The following is a 19,341-nucleotide window of genomic DNA, read 5'->3' on the forward strand; positions in this document are numbered from 1 at the left end:
TCAATATTGTTAAAATGTCCATACTATGCAAAGCAATCTACAGATTTAATACAAGCCCCATCAAAGCACCAATGTCATACTTTAAAGAACTTGAAAAAATAGTACTTCAATTCATATGGAACCAGAAAAAACCTTGAATAGCAAATATAGTTCATAGAAGTAAAAACAAATCTGAGGTATCACATTGCTAGATTTCAGGTTATATTACAAGGCTATAGTGATCAAAACAGCATGGTATTGGCACAAAAATAGAGAAGTATATAGTACAGAATAGAGAATCTAGAGATGAACCCAGCCATGTATCATCATTTAATCTTTGATAAGCCTAACAAACACATGCAATGGGGAAGAGAATACTTATTTAACAAATGGTGCTGGGAGAACTAGTTATCCACATGTAGAAGACTGAAACTGGACCTGCACCTCTCACCACTGACAAAAATTGATTCTTGTTGGGATAAAAGATTTAAATTTAAGACACGAAATAATAAAAGTTCTAGAAAAGAATGTGGGGGAAACACTTGAAGATATTGGCCTGGGAAAAAATGTTATGAGGAAGACCCCCCCGCTAGAAATTGCAGCAATACCAAAAATAAATAACTGGGATTTGATCAAGCTAAAAAATTTTTGCACAGCTAAGGGTACCACAAACTAAGCAAACAGCCTTTGGAACAGGAGAAGATTTTTGCATGTTTTGAATCTGACAAAGGCCTGATAACTAGTACAGAGAACTCAAATTAAATAATAAGAAAAGTGCAAACAACTCTATCAGTGGGCAAGAGATTTGAACAGAAACTTCTCAGAGGATGACAGACAAATGGCCAATAAACAGATGAAAAAATATTCGTTGTCTTTAATCATCAGAGAAATACAAATCAAAACTACTCTAAGACATCACCTAACCCCTGCAAGATTAGCCCACATCACAAGGTCCCGAAATACCAGATGCTGGTGTGGATGTGGAGAGAAGGGAACACTTCTACACTGCTGGTGGGATTGCAAACTAATACAGCCTTTTTGGAAAGAATTACAGAGAATCCTCAAAGATCTAAAAGTAGACCTTCCATTTGATCCTGAAATCCCATTACTAGGTATCTACCCAGAAGAACAAAAATCATTTTACCACAAAGACATGTGCACTAGAATGCTTAGTGCAGCTCAATTCATAATTGTCAACTTGTGGAAGAAATCTAAGTGCCCATCAACCTATGAATGGAACAACAAATTGTGGCATATGTATACCATGGAATATTATTGAGCTACTGAAAGATGGAGAGACTTTACATCTTTTACATTTACCTGGATGGAGCTGAAATACATTTTTCTTAGTAAAGTAAAGCAAGAATGGAAAAACAAATATGCAATATACTTCATACTAGTATGAAATCAATATATAAACAGTTATATGTTCACAAGAACAATAAAACACTATTATAGTTCAGTTCAGGTGTAGAGGGAAGAGGAAGGGGCAAGGGGGTAAGACAAACGTTTGGCAGTGGTAAGGAGGGCATGAGGGGGGATCTCACCTAATGTGCAAATTGTGAGGGTGTATAATACACCCTCTGGGTGAAGGGCTCTTTTACAAATGGAACTTTTAACTGGAAGTGAGAACATGTAACCTAAAAATTGTACCCTCATATTAATTTGAGAAAATAAAAAAATTCATAAAAAAAGTAAAAAGCCCCCCCCCATCACCTCCTCCCCCCAAATACACATTTATGAAGCTGCCCAGCATGGCTTGCACACAAGCATTACCACTGGAGGATACAACTGTGTTGCAGGCATCCTCAAACTATGGCCTGCGGGCCACATGCAGCCCGCCTAGGACATTTATCTGGCCTGCTGGGTGTTTTTGCCATCTCTGCCTATTCTGGTTAGCAGCCAACTCAACCCGGGGCCTGCAGTCCGGCCCTCCAACGGTCTGAGGGACAGTGAACTGGCCCTCTGTTTAAAAAGTTTGAGGACCCCTGGTAGCAATAGCATATCTTTACCTTAAGAAATGGCTCTGATTTCCCTTGATGCGGGAAAAGTGGAAGTGAATAGCAATCATTATTGGTATGTTTTACTATCAAACTCTGATTTAAAATACTGTGTCCCTACAACAAATAGTTCCGGATGGATATAAAATCACATATTCTGATTTGGATTAGGGAAACCAGGATTACTCTAAGCATGGTTTTAATGCTGCTACCATACATTTTGCCCCTTCACAGACTAAGGAAATAGGGAAAAGAAAATTCTAACAATTTCACTTGAAAACTTACAGTAAAAAATTCTAAACAGGACTGAGATTGGAAAACAAATGGTTAGTGGTTATTAAAATTATCATGAAGATAGTAGTCACCTAATTAATCTGGCTATAAAATTTTTCTACAGCAAAGCAGTAACTGCAAGAGATTATATTAACATATCCAGAAATGGTAGGGAATGATTAAAAGACAAAAAACAAAACATGAGTACCACTAGTTTCACATGCATACAAATAGCAATCTAATCAAACCAGAAATCTGACTCCATCCTCAGAGCGCATAGTTTACAGAGTCAATAAAAGCCTAAATGGATCCCTTGAGAATCACCTGGCAAATCTGATGTATTTCAGCTACAGAACAATAGAGACCTAGGGAAGAGTTAGGGAACATTTCATTTTTATACAATCTATAATTTACTTTTCATATCATAAATTGAAAATTGCTTTGTCCAGAAGACATCTTTCCCAAGTGTAGAAAACCCTGTGTGTACATAATATGTGCAACAAATATGTGTACATAATTTTTTACCATTACACATATAATAAAAGGACAGCTATAGCTATGGATAAAATGTAACTTGATGAGAGTTTATAAAGTCACAAATGGAAATCAGTTTCAGAGCTACATATTACAACTATTTGGGGTTCTTCTAAAGACATTTAATATTATCTGTCCTGCAGTTCCTAGGCAGAAAAACATACATTAATTTACATTAATTCTGCTCTGTGTAGTTAGATTTACCGAAGGTTTCTTGGAAGTTTTTCTACTAACATTCCCTGAAGAATAATTTCATATTTTAAAATTACTTGAACTAAAAACTATCTTTGATAGAATAAACAGACATAGTAATGTGTTCTCCTGATAAATCTCTTCCAGAAACTAATGCTGACTTACTACTTTGTTTCTCATTTTAATATGCATCTTTGCTCTATTCTATTTTGCAAACCACACTGAAGTTAATTCAATGGCCCTGCCTGAGGTTAGTCATGAAAAATCTCTTAAATTATGTGCCCTACCTCAGAATAAACCATATCTCATATAAAATAGCAAGTGAAATAGGAAATACTTGGCTCAGTCACACAATCATCACAATTTCTTAGTCTACTAAGAAATTTCAAAATTGAAAACCAAATACAGTAATAAAAAGAATAGCAGCCATTTATTAAACATATATTCCCTTTACTCAAATATTTACCTTTTGATTTGCAAGTTATTACTAAAGGATTCTCAGGGTATAAAGCCATATTTTGTCTTTTTTATAGTCACAGCCTCAGGATCTAGTATGGAGACTGACTTACAAAAGGATGTGAATCATGCTAAATGAACTGAATGAATAAAAGAGAGGAAAGATGGATTGGATGGATGCTTTACCTGACTCCAAAGAAAATGATTTCCACTCACTCTACCATGTTTCCTTCTTATAGAAAACTTCCTAGAGATTTGAGCAGAAAGCCAAGGTTGTAACACATCAGTCTAGTATTTATACTATGATAATGTTAAAGTCATTTACACTTAAGAATCTTCCTGTCTGCCTCTCCTATCCTTCCTAAAGCTGTAGGGATCCATGCTTCTGCAGGAGGCTGACTATAACCTCAGCTTAAGGGATGAACCATACGACTTAGGATAAGCCAGTCAGGACATTTCATCCCACAAGCTATTGTTGCTGGTAAGGCTTAGGGAGATCTTGGGACCAAAACCTTTTAAAAAGTACATCTTTAGACAAAGGCATTCTCTATTTGAACCTGGAACTTCTATAGCCATCTATGCTCCTATGTAAGAAATCTGTCTGAAGATAAAGACAACCAAAACAGACAAAGGCAGGAAAAAAGAGAATTATAGGGAATTGGAGCTGAAAATTCAAAGCGCATTAACTTCAATATCAAACCTTGGTTGAAGTCAAATCTGCCTTTGGACTTTGTTTATCTGAACTAATACATTTTTCTGATTGTTTAATTCAAGCTGTATTGTTTTTTTTGTTAACTGCCATCAAAAGCATCATGCAAAACTATTCACTACTTTCAACTTTTACATGATTATTACACCTTTGAAGAGAGTCTATATATACATATTGTACATATATGTATATAGGATTATATTCTCCTACCCTTCATTTCTATAACATAATACCTATAATAATTGCAAAGTGGAATAGCAGCTTCAGAATCGAAACTCAAATGAAATATAGCTGCAGAAAACATTAAAAGGACTAAAAGTTGACATCTACTTTGTTAATATTAGAGACATTTATTTATTGATTGATAGCATCCAATAAATGCTATAGCATTTGTACTAAAATACTCATGAGCTGGAATCTTCTTGATATAATCATGTCTCAAATAAAATGCAAAATAAACTATTACCTTCAGTATGACAACTCATATCTTTTTTCATTCTACATGCATATTGTATTCCCTATCTCTTTAAGCTGTCTTGCATCAAGATACAAGGGATAATTAAAAAGAAAAATATGCATCAGAAGCAACTGCTTACTTAGCCAATCACATACTTTGTAACTTCTAAAATTTAACTACCGTTTTACTGGTTTCTAATTGATAGTATTTCAATACTACAAGAGATACCTTCCTTGACACCTAGAAGATAATCAATGATATGCCCTTCTCCACACCATGCACTTAATTGTATTAGAATAAAAATATGAATTATTTATGTATTCTACTTGATACCTTAAGGAGACCACCTAAACAATTTCAATTCCTCCTTCATCTATATTCAGTCTTAACCATAGCATCTAAAGAGCCTATTTAATTTGCCTCATAAAGTGTGTCCTTTAGCATGACATATAAATTAAATGTTCCTGATGGGGAAAAAAAAAGAATAAAACAGAAAGGGAAAATGCAGAATGAAGGAAATCAAATGATGATTAAGAGAAACATAACAGAAATGATAAGTATGTAAAATCAAAACAGTATAAATTCAATTCCCTCATAAATCTCATCCTGTAACATCAGCCACTATTAAAATGCTGATATATACTATTTCCTCCTGTCTTACTCACAATGTGTGTGGGAATATATATATTCCCTTATATTGGGTAAAAAGGGTTCTCTCGCCCCATTCCCAGTGTTATAAAAACCATTGTGATGAACAACCTTGTAAGAATATGCATATGATCAAAATTTTTGATATCTTACAGAGAAATTACCATGTGGGTCTACCAAGTTGAAATATATTCCTTTTTTTTTTTTTTTTGAGACAGAGCCTCAACCTGTCCCCCCGGGTAGAGTGCTGTGGCATCACGCTCACAGCAACCTCCAACTCCTGGGCTCAAGCGAGTCTCCTGCCTCAGCCTCCCAAGTAGCTGGGACTACAGGCGCCCGCCACAACGCCTGGCCATTTTTTGGTTGCAGCCATCATTGTTGTTTGGCGGGCCTGGGCTGGGGATTCGAACCCGCCACCTTAGGTGTATGTGGCTGGCGTCTTAGCCACTTGAGCCACAGGCGCCGAGCCAAGTTGAAATATATTAATATTTCTTATTGATATTTTAAAATACTTTTAAGTTTTTACCAATTTACATTGCCAGCAACAGTTAATATATGCCAAATCTAACCCTACTCTCAACCATTTTATAGGCAAAAATGGCACTATTTTATTACCCATAAACAGATATTTTGTTATTTCTATTTCTTCTTTTTTTCACAACCTTTGTCAAATTCTCTCTAAAATGTTGTTTTTATTAATTTTATAAGATCAATGTAAATAAACAATATTGATATTTTATAATCTTTTCATTTGTTTGCCTCTTAATTTTTTAAAACACATATAATTTTTGTATGATCAAATTTAATAGTTACTTCTTTTATAATTTCTTCTCTTAAACTAGACTCTGAATATCTTTTCAGAAGATTTTAACAGACTGTTTCCTCTCTGGAAAAATTCACAATGCAGAGTAGTATACTCTTAAAAATTCTAACCTAGAATACCATCAAATCATTTGACAATAGAGCACTCTCCCTTCCATACACAGTGCATCTGTTAACATCCTGAGTAGCACTGTTTCTCAAAAACCTTATTTGAAAACCAAAAGCCTAGGAAATTCTTCCATATCTAAAAATTGATATTAGTCTATTTATTTCTATATTTAAAATAGTTTTACGTTTTACACCAAATTCTTTAATATTCACTGGGATATATTTTGATGCAAATGTAACATTAAGAGCTGTTTTTGTTTCTCCTTCTAGATAGTTACCTGATTATCTAGGCATATTTCTCCCATTGACCTATACTGCCAATATTATGACTAAATTCTTCTCTATTCTTAATTGTTTCATTTATTCTTTTCATTGGTATGCCTAGTAGGTTTTACACCAGTATCACATTGTTCTGACTATGGTAGTTTTCCCCTTTTTAACTTTCAGTCAGGGTTTTATTTAACTTCTCTTTTGCTTTCTAGGTTTGATATTTTCTACTATGGTAAGGCAATATGCCCCATAAAATTTTGCATTTTTGGAATTTGTGTGTGTGTAAGTGTAGAGAGACAGACACATTCCTCATGGACAGTTGAATAATGGTGTTTGGTAATAGTTTTCAATTAAAAACTTACCTGCTGGATACAATGTACACTATTCTTGTGACAGATACACTAAAAGCCATGACTTCAGCATAAGACAGTTCATCCATGTAACAAGAACACTCGAACCCTCCAACATTAGAAAAATTATTTTAAAAAATCTTTAAGATACAGTGAAGAAAAGAAAAATTATTTTTAAAAATAAGATACAGTGAAGAAAAGAAAAATTATTTAAAAAAATCTTTGAGATACAGTGAAGAAAAGAAAAGAAAAATTATTTTTAAAAATCTTTAAGATACAGTGAAATGCTTTCACTGATGATATGCAGAGATAATACATAAAAGTGAAGAAGTGCTGGTGGAAGTAGGTGTCAAGGTAACTAAAGGATAGAGTCCCACTAAACCTCTCCCTGCTTCCTTCAAGAGTCCTGTGGTATCCTTACAGTTACCAAGGTTAAGACTGTAAAACTGCTGCTCATTTATAAAATGTTATATATGCTTCTAGTAGATAAACTTAGATTTTTATTAAAATCTTTTTCTCCTAAACCAATATGCTGAGGATTGAGAACAGTGCTCTTGTTTCCACAATAAATGATTTTCTATGACCTGTCCCTACACTACTAGAAGTTTTTGCTTATTATGTGTCAGTGCTTTGGAATTTGATGATATAACATTTATATCTACTATATCTTCATTATAAGCAGTATCTTTTTTTTTTTTTGTAGAGACAGAGTCTCACATTATTGCCCTCGGTAGAATGCTGTACCATCACAGCTCACAGCAACCTCCAACTCCTGGGCTTAGGTGATTCTCTTGCCTCAGCCTCCCAAGTAGCTGGGACTACAGGTGCCCGCCACAACACCCAGCTAATAAGCAGTATCTTTTAGTAACACAGAATTCATGCTTTTATTCCTTTTTAAAGCTCTTCTCCTTAAATTCTCTTTTCTCTGAAACTAACATTGTACCACTATCATTTGTATGTCTTGTCTACCTCTGCCCTTTTAGCTTTTAAAAAATCTAGTAAAATTACACACAGGTTTGAGACCAGCCAGAGCCAGAGTGAGACAATAGCTTGGCATTGTGGTGGACACCTGTAGTCCCAGCTACTTGGAAGGCTGAGGCAAAAGAATCACTTGAGCCCAAGAGTTTGAGGTTGTGGTGAGCTATGATGCCATGGTACTCTACCAAAGGTGACAAAGTGAGAGTCTGTTTCCAAAAAAAAAAAAAAAAAATCTAGTAAAATTAAATTTCTTTTCCTATACTGTATATGCATCTATGGGCATAGTGTATTAAATATATGTAAATGTTATGCATATATTCATATACATACAAATTTAAATACATATACATGTTGGTATATATTATGTATATGTACAAACTATATGTATCCTTCTAGTATATAATTCTATTTTCATTTCTTAATCTTATACACACTGAAGGGCTGGGCACAGTGGCTCACGCCTATTACCTAGCACTCTGGGAGGTTGAGGTGCGTGGATTGCTGAGCTTACGAGTCCAAGATGAACCTGAGCCAGAGAGACTGTGTCTCTAAAACTAGTCAGGTGTTGTGGTGGGTTCCTGTAGTCCCAGCTACTCGGGAGGCTGAAAGAAAATCGCTTGAGCCCAAGAATTTGAGGTTGCTGTGAGCTGTGACGCCATAGCACTCTACCAAGGGTGACAAGTGAGACTTAAAAAAAAAAAAAATCCTATACACACTGAAATTATTACTCTCTCTGAGTTTCGGTTTTTAACTCAACCTTTTAAACTTTTCTGGTATTTATAAATGCTTGTCTTAGTAGGATTTTTTTCCTTTATGTCAAATCTTATCTAAGATATTTTTGGACTCTTAGTTATTTTATTTTCCTTTCCTTTGCTTAAGAGTTTGAGACCAGCCTGAGCCAAGAGAGAGACCCTGTCTCTACAAGAAATAGAATAAATTAGCTAAATGAGGTAGCATCTCCCTGCCTACGGTCTCAGCTACTCTGAAGCTGTACTACAGTTCAGGTGACACAGTGAGACTCTGCCTTAAAAAAAAAAAATCACAATAGGTAGAAATGGGGATAGTAGAAAGACAGTTCAAAAATAAGAGAAGATGAAAATTGATATAGCCATTCACCCTCCCTATTTTTTCAAAGTCTTCCAGTCCACTTACCTACAAAACCTATCCCTAGAACTCAACCCCTCCAGGGATCAAACCATATTATACTTGCACAACTGAATGATATACTTGATTTCTCTTACCATGCACCTTTTATGAGAAAGTTTGTGTGTTAAAATCTATGGCTAGTTAAAGTTAAGCAAATTCGGATGGCTAGCAGGAATCTTATTCAATTTAAAGCTTATTAAAAATTTTTCCTATGGGGCTTTAAATTTTATGTACATTATTCTGCTTCCTCTCTAGAGCCCACTATTAAGCCTCTGACTTAAAAGTCCAAGATAAACACTCACTAGGGATTTTCTGTACCTCCATCTGTTTAAAAGCTGCTCTCTCTGGATTAAAGGTTTCTAGTCCTTACTCTCTTGTTTACTTTTATCAATTTGAGGAGTAGTATTAAGGTAGAGTTCCCCCAACTCTACCTTGTTTACATCCACTTGCAAAATTTGGCAGCTTATGAAACTGAATAGGTTACTTGATTAATGATAAGCACAAACTTCCCAGAGTCCTCCACAAGCAGAGCTGTGGTCTTAGGCAGAACTTATCTGTGAATGATCACAGTTCCTAACTGTTAAGAAAACTTGAAGCTGTTTGCAGCTTTTAGTGACCTATCTTGGCCTTTGATTGGCACAGACCACAATTTATTAATTAGAATTCAAAAAATTAGAATTAAAAAAAAAACCATCATTGACACTAAACTACAACTGCTTCATTTTGGGATGGAGGTGGATGCAGATCACGGGCCCTTAAAAGGGAGTTGTATTTTTATGTCTTATGATGCTTACTATTTCCTTGTTTCTCTTTTCCAGTCCCTCAAATACACTAAAACAACGCTTGACACTATTTAATCTCTATTTGACAATTTAGAAGGCTCTTCAGAGATTATAATCATGGATCTCTACTATAGGTATACTGAAGTGTTAGAATCTTGTGCAGAGAAAAATAAGTAAGTAGGGCTTAGTTGACTGTCATGATGATGGATTAACAAGACAAAATGGACACAAAAATTCAGATACTTTTTATATTTCAAATTACGTTAATTAATAATACATTTTTAGTAATGAAGTAAATGTGAGTGAAACATAAAGCCAAGCATGCATACGTCAGCTGAATAAAGGAAAGAATTGTCTGTTTTTTTGTATGCTTGCTCAATGTTTTGAGCTAGAATCCCAAGTGAGTTTTTATGATTATAAAGAAAGGAAGAAAACTAAAATTAAGCTTTCTTGGTAGGTCTATACCATTTTCATACATTCTAGAGGAGAAGGTAGTAGACAAAAGTTTTTGTGACTGTAAGTGATGCTTAAAGGAAAATTAAATCACAGAATGATGCCAGGACTGATTATTCCACTGTATTTTAAAAGCAAGAAATTGCAGTCTGTGAGTCCAAAGTGGTTTCATATGGAATGCCACAGTTGTGGTTTACTCTTGAAAGTATAACCTGTCAAATTAGAAGCAGGCAAGGCCTATTCTCTTAGGGTTTTACTTTCTACTGTCCATAGTTCAGTTATATCTACAAGTTCAGCATTTTTTATTCAGTTAAACTCTGATTTTTGAATGTATAAAATATTAAAACTATTCTTTGTTACCTTTGTTAGGGAGAAGGTTTTAGTTATGACATAAAGCTTAAAGAAGCTGCCAATCTCAGGTTTACTATGTAGATGAAGATTTTATCATAACTATTTTTATCGACTATTCATATTTTATTATCCTGGTTACCACTATATAACTACAGGGAAGAGGTACAGACTGCTTAAGTGCCCAAGCATTTTCTAGCTTGAATTTCCAGACTTTTACTGACTTTAGTACCTTACTGACTCATTGATTTTCCAGGCTTACAGTAGCCTGCTATTACAAGCTTAATGTTAAAAAATGTACAATTTCTTCTCTTCTCCTTAATTATGGAATGCCCTTCCAGGCAACAGGTTTGGTGAGCTAACATTTTCCTATGAAAATTAAAAGGTTACATGTTCAATTTTACTAATGTTTTATGTAGAGTCCTTCCTTAACAAACCTTTCTTAATCCCCATTTTTATAATATACAAATATTTTTAAATAAAGCATAAACAGTATTTGTTGTCTGTGTAATACAATATAAATGAAACCATGCCACTAAACAATCATATCCTGTTTAGGCCATAATGACATCAGAAATATATGTTTATCATCTGCTTTGGACAACTTAGCATGTTTTTGGCCCAAGGCAAAGTTGAACTAAAACCATTTGCAGTTGCTCCAAACCAAGATAACCACACATTTCTAAGGTAATTGATACCTAAAAGAACATTGCCTTTAGATCACAGTTCATGATCTAAGCACACTAAGTTTTTAAAGAAGGTTGTTAAAGTTTATAAAGCATGTATGTCTACTGGACTTCCTCCAAAATTTAACATGAAATAATTATATTTTTAGCACGCATGGAGACTGTGATAGCGTAAGCACTTAAGAATAATCTTTAGGAATTCTGGAATTACCTCTCCTACCCAATTTAAGGAGTAATATAAACTAAAAGAATACTGCCTTAGAACTATTTATTTCACTCAAATGGAATAAATCGTTACTTTTATTTTTTCCTGAAGTATTTAAAGAAACAATATTTTTTATGTATAGATAAGGCAAGTAAAAGAAAAAAATTTTCACATTAATTGTTAAAACATATCCAAGAAATCCAAATACATATTACTAACTTTATGTTACTGTAACATAAAGAATATAATTGTCCTATTGTAGCTAACAATTCCAACCATATAGCCTACAACTATAGACTAAAAAATAATTCTTCATGCTATACATCAACAGAAAAGCGCTTAGAATTAACTTTGTTGGCTCGGCGCCTATAGCTCAACCGGCTAAGGCACCAGCCACGTACACCTAAGGTGGCAGGTTCGAATCCCCAGCCCGGACCCGCCAAACAACAATGACGGCTGCAACAAAAAAATAGCCGGGCGTTGTGGCGGGCATCTGTGGTCCCAGCTACTTGGGAGGCGGAGGCAAGAGACTCGCTTGAGCCCAGGAGTTGGAGGTTGCTGTGAGCTGTAATGCCACAGCACTCTACCCGGGGGGACAGCTTGAGGGTCTGTCTCAAAAAAAAAAAAAAAAAAAAAAGAATTAACTTTGTCTACAAAGATAACTAGTTGATTTAGAACAAAAAGTAAATAATCATATTTACCAGTTATAGAATAAAATAAAATCAATAAATGTCATATTCAGCATAGGGAAACTTATTTATTTTCAAAGGAGGAAACAGACAAACAAAAAACTAAAGTCGTTTTCCAAAGTCAACCTGAAGACAGTTTACCTCCTCCAGAGCTTACTCCTTTGCACATTAATGTCATCAGACATAAAACCACTGATTTAGGGATTTCAGACAATGTTTAAAGAACACAGAAATAAGACCAATTAGCATAGGCACTGTAATGATTGTTCTATTTCTGTAAAATATTGGAAGAATGTACAATACCTCCATTCTTTCTTGTTTAACTTCATCGATTTCATCATCTTCAAACATTGCCAAAAGTTCTCCTGTCTGGTCAATAGAGTTAAGGAAGTCCTGAGCAAATTTTTGTCTTTTGTTTGCATTACCACCACCACTCAATTTGTCTTCATGAAAATAAAAGAAGGAAAAAAGAAATGTTCTTAGGTTTACATCAGCATTAATCATTACACTTATTAAATCCTATATATGAAATTCAGAATTAGGATTTTCTCAAAAGAAACATTAAAAGAATTCTTAAACCTCAAATAAAAGTGTAAGTCATGTAGAATCATTTGTTCATATCACAAATTAGACCAAGAGAATAAAAGCAAATTATCAGTGATCAAACTAAATGTGAAAGGGTTGACTGAAATCCCTTATAAAAAGAAGATAAAGGCCAAGCATGGTGGTGCATGTGCAAAACCAACCTGAGCAAAATAGCAAGGCCCTATTTCTATAAAAAAAAGAAAAATTAGACTGATCTCTGGGGAGTGTAGAAGTAAACCCTGTTTTTGCTATTCAATTCACACTCCATGGTCTTGCCCAGGGGGCAATGACAGCTTCCTGTGTCCTCTTGCACACTAGGCAGAAGATGCCCCTGATTGGTCTGGGTACCTGGAAGAGTCAGCCTGGCCAGGTAAAAGCAGCTGTTAAGTATGCCCTTAGTATAGGCTACCGCCACGTTGACTGTACTGCTATCTAGGGCAATAAGACTGAGATTGGGGAAGCCCTGCAGGAAGATGTAGGACGAGGCAAGGCAGTGCCTTAGGAGGAGCTGTTCGTGATGTCCAAGCTATGGAACACCAAGCACCACCCTGAGGATGTGGAGCCTGTCCTCCAGAAGACACTTGCTGACATCCAACTGGAGTATCTGAACCTGTACCTGATGCACTGGCCTTATGCCTTTGAGCAGGGAAATAACTCCTTCTCCAAGAATGCTGATGGGACCACATGCTATGATTCTACCCACTACTCCTTCCAGGAGAGGTGGAAGGCCCTTGTGGCACTTGTGGCTGGTACAGGTACTGGGCCTGTCCAACTTCAACAGTCAGCAGATTGATGATATACTCAGCATAGCTTCTGTGCGCCCAGCTGTCTTACAGGTGGAATGCCTCCCATTCTTGGCTCAGAACGAGCTAATTGCCGTCTGCCAAACACATGGCCTGAGGTGACCGCTTATAGCCCTTGGGCTCCTCAGATCATGCTTGGTGTGATTCTGATGAGCCTGTCCTGCTTGAGTAAGCAGTGGTCTGGCACTGACTGAAAAGCATAGCTGATATCCAGCTCAGATCTTGCTCAGGTGGCAAGTCCGTGGAAAGTGATCTGCATCCCCCAAAGTGTCACACCTTCTTGTATCCTTCAGAATATCCAGGTGTTTGATTTTACCCATAGCCCAGAGGACATGAAGCAGCTGGATGCCCTGAACAAAAATTGGTGATATATTGTGCCCATGCTTACGGTGGATGGGAAGAAAGTCCCAAGGGATGCAGGGCACCCCCTGTACCCCTTTAATAACCCATATTGAGATCGCAGCATCACTAGTTTCCCTTCCAGCTCTCCAGGTATAAGAAAGAAGGTAATAAAATCATTGGAACATCCAAAAAAAAAAATTAGCCAGGCATAATAGTGTATGCCTATAGTCTTTGCTACTTGGGAGGCTGAGGAGGGAGGAACACTTGAGCCTTTAAGGCTTACAGTGAACTATATGATGACACTGCTGCCCTCTAGCCCAGCAACAGGGTGAGACCCTGTCTCAAAGAAAAAGGAAATACACTTTCAGATTTGGAAAAAGAATACTGTTATATAGTATTTGTTATATACAAATCTGAAATGAAATGACAATAGAAAAAAATGAGGAGCAAGGATATGCAAGCAAAGAAAGCAGAACTGATAACATTAATGCTAGAAAATATGGATGAAGACCAAAAGCATTAGATGAGACAGGGTAAAATATTATCTAATAACAAAAGGAAGATAAACAGGCAAAAAATTCCATGCACCAACAATAGAAGAAAAATAACACAAAGGAAAACTTAAAAAGCACTTAAAAACTTAAAAAGATATCTGATTATATTTCTTTCAAAATCTGACAACTTAAGATAAGGCTGTAGAAAAATATATCTACAAGCACATAAATACCTAAATCAATATTAGAATCTATACTGTTCTCTTAGATTTAGTTCATTTTTGTATTTTAAAACATTTTTATGAATATCCATAAATATAATAAAAACACATTAAAGTAATATCCCATATACCATTTCTGCTTGACTTCCTGCCCCCATCTTCCTTTTTATATTGTCAGCCAAACTCCAACTCAAGACATAATTTATATTAACCACCCAATATGCATCATCATATACTTCTTCATGTTTATGTGTCCACATAAATACATTCATTTATTTAGATGTTTTATTTATATTTACTTTTTAAAAAAGGGTTTTTCTCATAATATTCTTGTTTTTCTTGGCCCTTCATTTTTCTTAGCTGATGGAGACAAAAGAAATTCTCCATAGGCTTGATTCCTTTAGAAGAGCTGCATAATATTTTACTGCACAGCCTTTTCAACCAATACCCTATTGACAGGAACATAATTTGTGCCAGGTTTTGCCACTGGCAGAAATACTGCAATAGAGATCCCATTTAAATGGTATTCTATATGGGTGGCTTTATTTTTATGGCATAGATTAACAAGAGTAGAACTACTGAGTTAAAGGGCACAAACATTTTAAATTTTAATAGATGTTAACAGCAATGCATTAACTCTTCATATTTCCAATAGCAATAAGGAATTCCTTTTTTCTTCATGGTAAAGGCTAATGAGTATAAAGTTATAGCACTGTGATTGAAATATTTAATTCCTCTAGTTACCAAAGAACTTAAACACTTTTCTCCTATGTTTGTCAGCTATCTGAATAAACCTTTCTGTTAATTGCTCATTTTTATTCTTAACCATCAACTGGGTTGGTTCCCCCCCCCAATTTAAAGGGCTCCTTTACGTCCTGTTGTCATCTGAGTTAAAAATGTTAACCCTAATCTTGATATCCTATCCTTGATATCTTTTTCCTGTCTGATTTCATTGGCCAGGACTTTCAGCATTGTGTTAACTAGTAGTGGCAATAGTGAACATCCTTGTTTGGTTCCACCTCTAAATGAAAATGCTTGAGTTTTACTCTATTCAGTATGATGTTGGCTATGGGTTTGTCATAGATGGCATTGATCAGCTTAATAAATGTCCCATCTATACCTATTTTCTTAAGTGTTCTTGTCAGAAAAAGATGCTAAATTTTGTCAACTGCTTTTTCTGAATCTGTTGAGAGAATCAAATGGTCAATGTTTTTGTGTCTATTTATTTGGTGAATTGCATTTATGGATTTAAATATGTTGAACCAGCCTGACATCTCTGGGATAAAGTCCACTTGATCATGATGTATATTTTTTTTAAATATGTGGCTGCATTCTATTTGCTAGGATTTTATTGAGTAATTTTTGTAAGAACATTTATTAATGATATTTGTAGTGTTCTTTTTCATTGGGCTCCTTTCCTGGTTTTGGCATCAGTGTGAAGTTTGTTTCATAATAGGAGTTGGGAAAGATTCCTTCATTCTCCATGTTTTGGACTAGATTGTGCAATATAGGTAAAAGCTCTTTCAGGTTTTGTAGAATTCTTGTGTGAAACTAGCTGGTCTAGGAACTTTTTTTGGAAGATTTTTTTTATTGTTATTGCAATTTCAGGACTTGATATTGTACTCTTCAAAAAAGTTGTCCAAAAATTGTCTCAAGAAATCAATGAAATTTGGATGGGCATAGTCGTTCACGCCTGTAATCCTAGCACTCTGGAAGGCTGAAGTGGGTGGATCACTTGAGCTCACAAGTTTGAGACCAGCCTGAGCAAGAGTGAGGCCCCCATCTTTACCAAAATGAAAAACTGAGGGAAGAGGATCACTTAAGCCCAAGAATTTAAGGTTGCTTTGAGCTACTAGGCCATGGCATTCTACCAAGAGTGATAAAGTGAGTTTTTTTTTTTTTTTTTGAAACAGAGCCTCAAGCTGTCCCCCTGGGTAGAGTGTCATGGTATCACAGCTCACAGCAACCTCCAATTCCTGGGCTCAAGCGAGTCTCCTGCCTCCGCCTCCCAAGTAGTTGGGACCACAGGTGCCCGCCACAATGCCTGGCTATTTTTTTTTGGTTGCAGCCATCATTGTTGTTTGGCGGGCCCGGGCTGGATTTGAACCCCTGTCACCTTAGGTGTATGTGGCTGGCGCCTTAGCCACTTGAGCCACAGGCACCAAGCCTAAAGTGAGACTTTGTCTCAAAAAAAAAAAAAAGAAAGAAAGAAAGAAATCAATGAATTTAAAACAGTCACCAAGGATGTGAACATAATTAGAAAACATATAGCAGAGCTTAAGGAATTGAAAGAGGCATTTAAGGAGTTTCAAAACACAGTACAGAATCTCAGCAACAGAGTAGAACATGGAGGAAAAAGAATCTCAGAACTTGAAGACAAGACACTTGAACTAAATCACTCAAAGAAGCAGAAAACAAGAGAGCAAAAGCAGGGCAATCTCTTAGCGAGATATAGGACTACACAAACCCCATACACAATATGAATCATAGGGATCCCTGAAGGAGAGGAAGAGTCCTAAAAGCATAAAAGCAGTATGGAGAATTTCTCAAGCATTGTGAGAGACCTAGAAATATGATTATTAGATAGTTATAGGACTCTAGGATGACTCAATTAAAACTAATTATCTTGGCCATAGTCAAAATGAAAGAGAAAATTTTCAAACAGCAAGGTGTAAGCAACTTCTTACCTACAACAGGAAAAACATTAGAGTGATAGAGGAAATTTCAATGAAAACTTTACAAGCCAGAAGAGAGTTATCACTGGTCTTTAACATTCTTAAACAAAGCAGTTTTTAGCCCAGGATTCTGTATCCTGCTAAACTAAGTTTCACATTTAATGGATAAATCAATCTTGTACTGGCAAGCAAACACTGGGGATATTTGCCACTATAAGACCAGCTCTGCAGGAAGTATTCAGACCTGGTCTATACACTGAACAGCATAGTAGACCACCAGCAAAGTAAAGACACCCAGAAACTAGAGGACAAAGCCTAGCTTCCATAATGGCCTGAGTGATAAAACTAAGCAATAGACCTCCATAAAATGAGACCGACATAACTGCACCATAGTTATCAACACTCTCTATAATAAAGGTGAATGGCTTGAATTCCTCACTGGAGGCACAGGTTGGCTGACTGGATAAAAAGGCACAAGCCAAGTATATTCAATCTTTAGGAAACATATTTAACTTCAAAGAACAAAATATGACTCAGGGTAAAGGATGGGAAAATACTATTTCAGGCAAATTGAAATCAGAAAAAAGCAGGAATTGCCATCTTACTTACAGATATACTGGACTTCAAACCAACAAAACTAAAGAAAGTCAAAGGTGGACACTATATGCTGGTCAATGGAACAATACAACAAGAAGACATTTCAATCTTAAATATCTGTGCATCCAACTTAAATGCTCCCAGATACATAAAATGAACCCTAACTAGTTGAATAATATAACATCCACCTACACTGGGGGCTTCAACCCCCCAGACATAACTAGACAGATTCTCCCGGCACAAACTAAACAAAGAAGTGATTGACTTAAACACGTATTAGAACAAATGAGCTTAACACACATATACAGAAATCACACCCCAATAATACTGAATATACCTTCTTTTCATCAGCTTGTGGATCATTCTCCAAAAATCAGCATATCTTAGGACATAAATCAAATCTCAACAAACTTAGAAGAATTTATACCTTGAATCTTTTCAGATCATAATGGAATAAAAGTAGAACTCAACACTAACAAAAATCTTTATCACCATATAAAGTTGTGGAAACTAAAAAATCTATGCTGAGTGGCAGCTAGGACAAGGAGGAGATAAAGAAAGAAATCATTAGATTCCAAGACCAAAATGACACTGAAGCCGAAAGCTATCAAAACCTTTGAAATACTGCAAAGGTAGTCTTAAGGGGGAAATTTATCGCATTAAATGCCCCTATCAAAAAATCAGAAAGTACAAATCAACAACCTAATTTAGGAACCATATGAAGGAACGAGGAAAAAAAAGAGCAATCTGTTGCCAAACCCAGTAGAAAAAATAACCAAAATTAGACCAGAATTAAATAAAATCGAGAACAAAAGAACCATTCAGAAGATTAGCAAAACAAAAAGTCAATTCTTTGAAAAGATTAATAAAATTGATATATCTTTGGTCAGATTAAGTAGAAACAGAAAAGTAAAATCTCTAATAACTCAATAAGAAACAAAACCCAGGAAATAACAGATACCACAGAAATATAAAAGATCATTACTGATTAACACAAAAAATTCTACACCCAGAAATTTGAAAATGTGGATGAAATGGACCAATATCTGGAATCATACTACCACCCTAGACTTAATCAGAAAGAATTAGAAGTCTTTCTTTTGTTTTTAAACATGGTTTTCTTTAGTTATCTGAATATATTTACAATAGCTGCTTAGAAATTTTTGTCTGCTAAGTCCAACATATGAGCCACCAAAGGCAGTTTCTATTGTCTACTTTTTTTTTCGTTTTTATGAATCACACTTAGATATTATTTGGAATATCTAGTATATTTTTTTGCCGTTATTGAAAATTGACATTTTAGATAACAAATTGCAGCCACTCCAGATAATTCCCTCCCCTTCCTGGGGCTTATTTGTTTAGTGATGTGGATAAACTTGTATAACAAAGTCTCTTCCCTTACAGTGTGCAGCCTTCTGTATGCAAACAATTTCCTCTACAACCAAAGGATATGGTTTTAGTCAGGTTAGTCATGTTGTCTTTGAGTGTTACTTTCGCTGATAATCTTATTTAAGTTTCTGGATATTCGGACTTGATGGT

General features: G+C 35.5%; 1 protein-coding gene and 1 pseudogene across 1 annotated transcript in view; one reads left to right on the plus strand and one right to left on the minus strand.

Annotated features, from left to right (window-relative positions):
* The window catches only part of SUPT3H (SPT3 homolog, SAGA and STAGA complex component), a 433,675-nt gene that overhangs the window by 123,850 nt on the left and 290,484 nt on the right, over window positions 1-19,341 (minus strand). Inside the window, exon 6 of the mRNA XM_012804882.2 lies at window positions 12,389-12,528. Within this exon, the coding sequence (XP_012660336.1) occupies window positions 12,389-12,528 (140 nt within the window). The remainder of the gene's footprint in view (window positions 1-12,388; window positions 12,529-19,341) is intronic.
* LOC105886941 lies at window positions 12,905-13,928 on the plus strand (annotated as a pseudogene).

The sequence above is a fragment of the Otolemur garnettii genome, unplaced genomic scaffold, assembly GCF_000181295.1.
Source record: "Otolemur garnettii isolate 467f Iridium unplaced genomic scaffold, OtoGar3 scaffold00031, whole genome shotgun sequence".
NCBI lineage: Eukaryota > Metazoa > Chordata > Mammalia > Primates > Galagidae > Otolemur > Otolemur garnettii.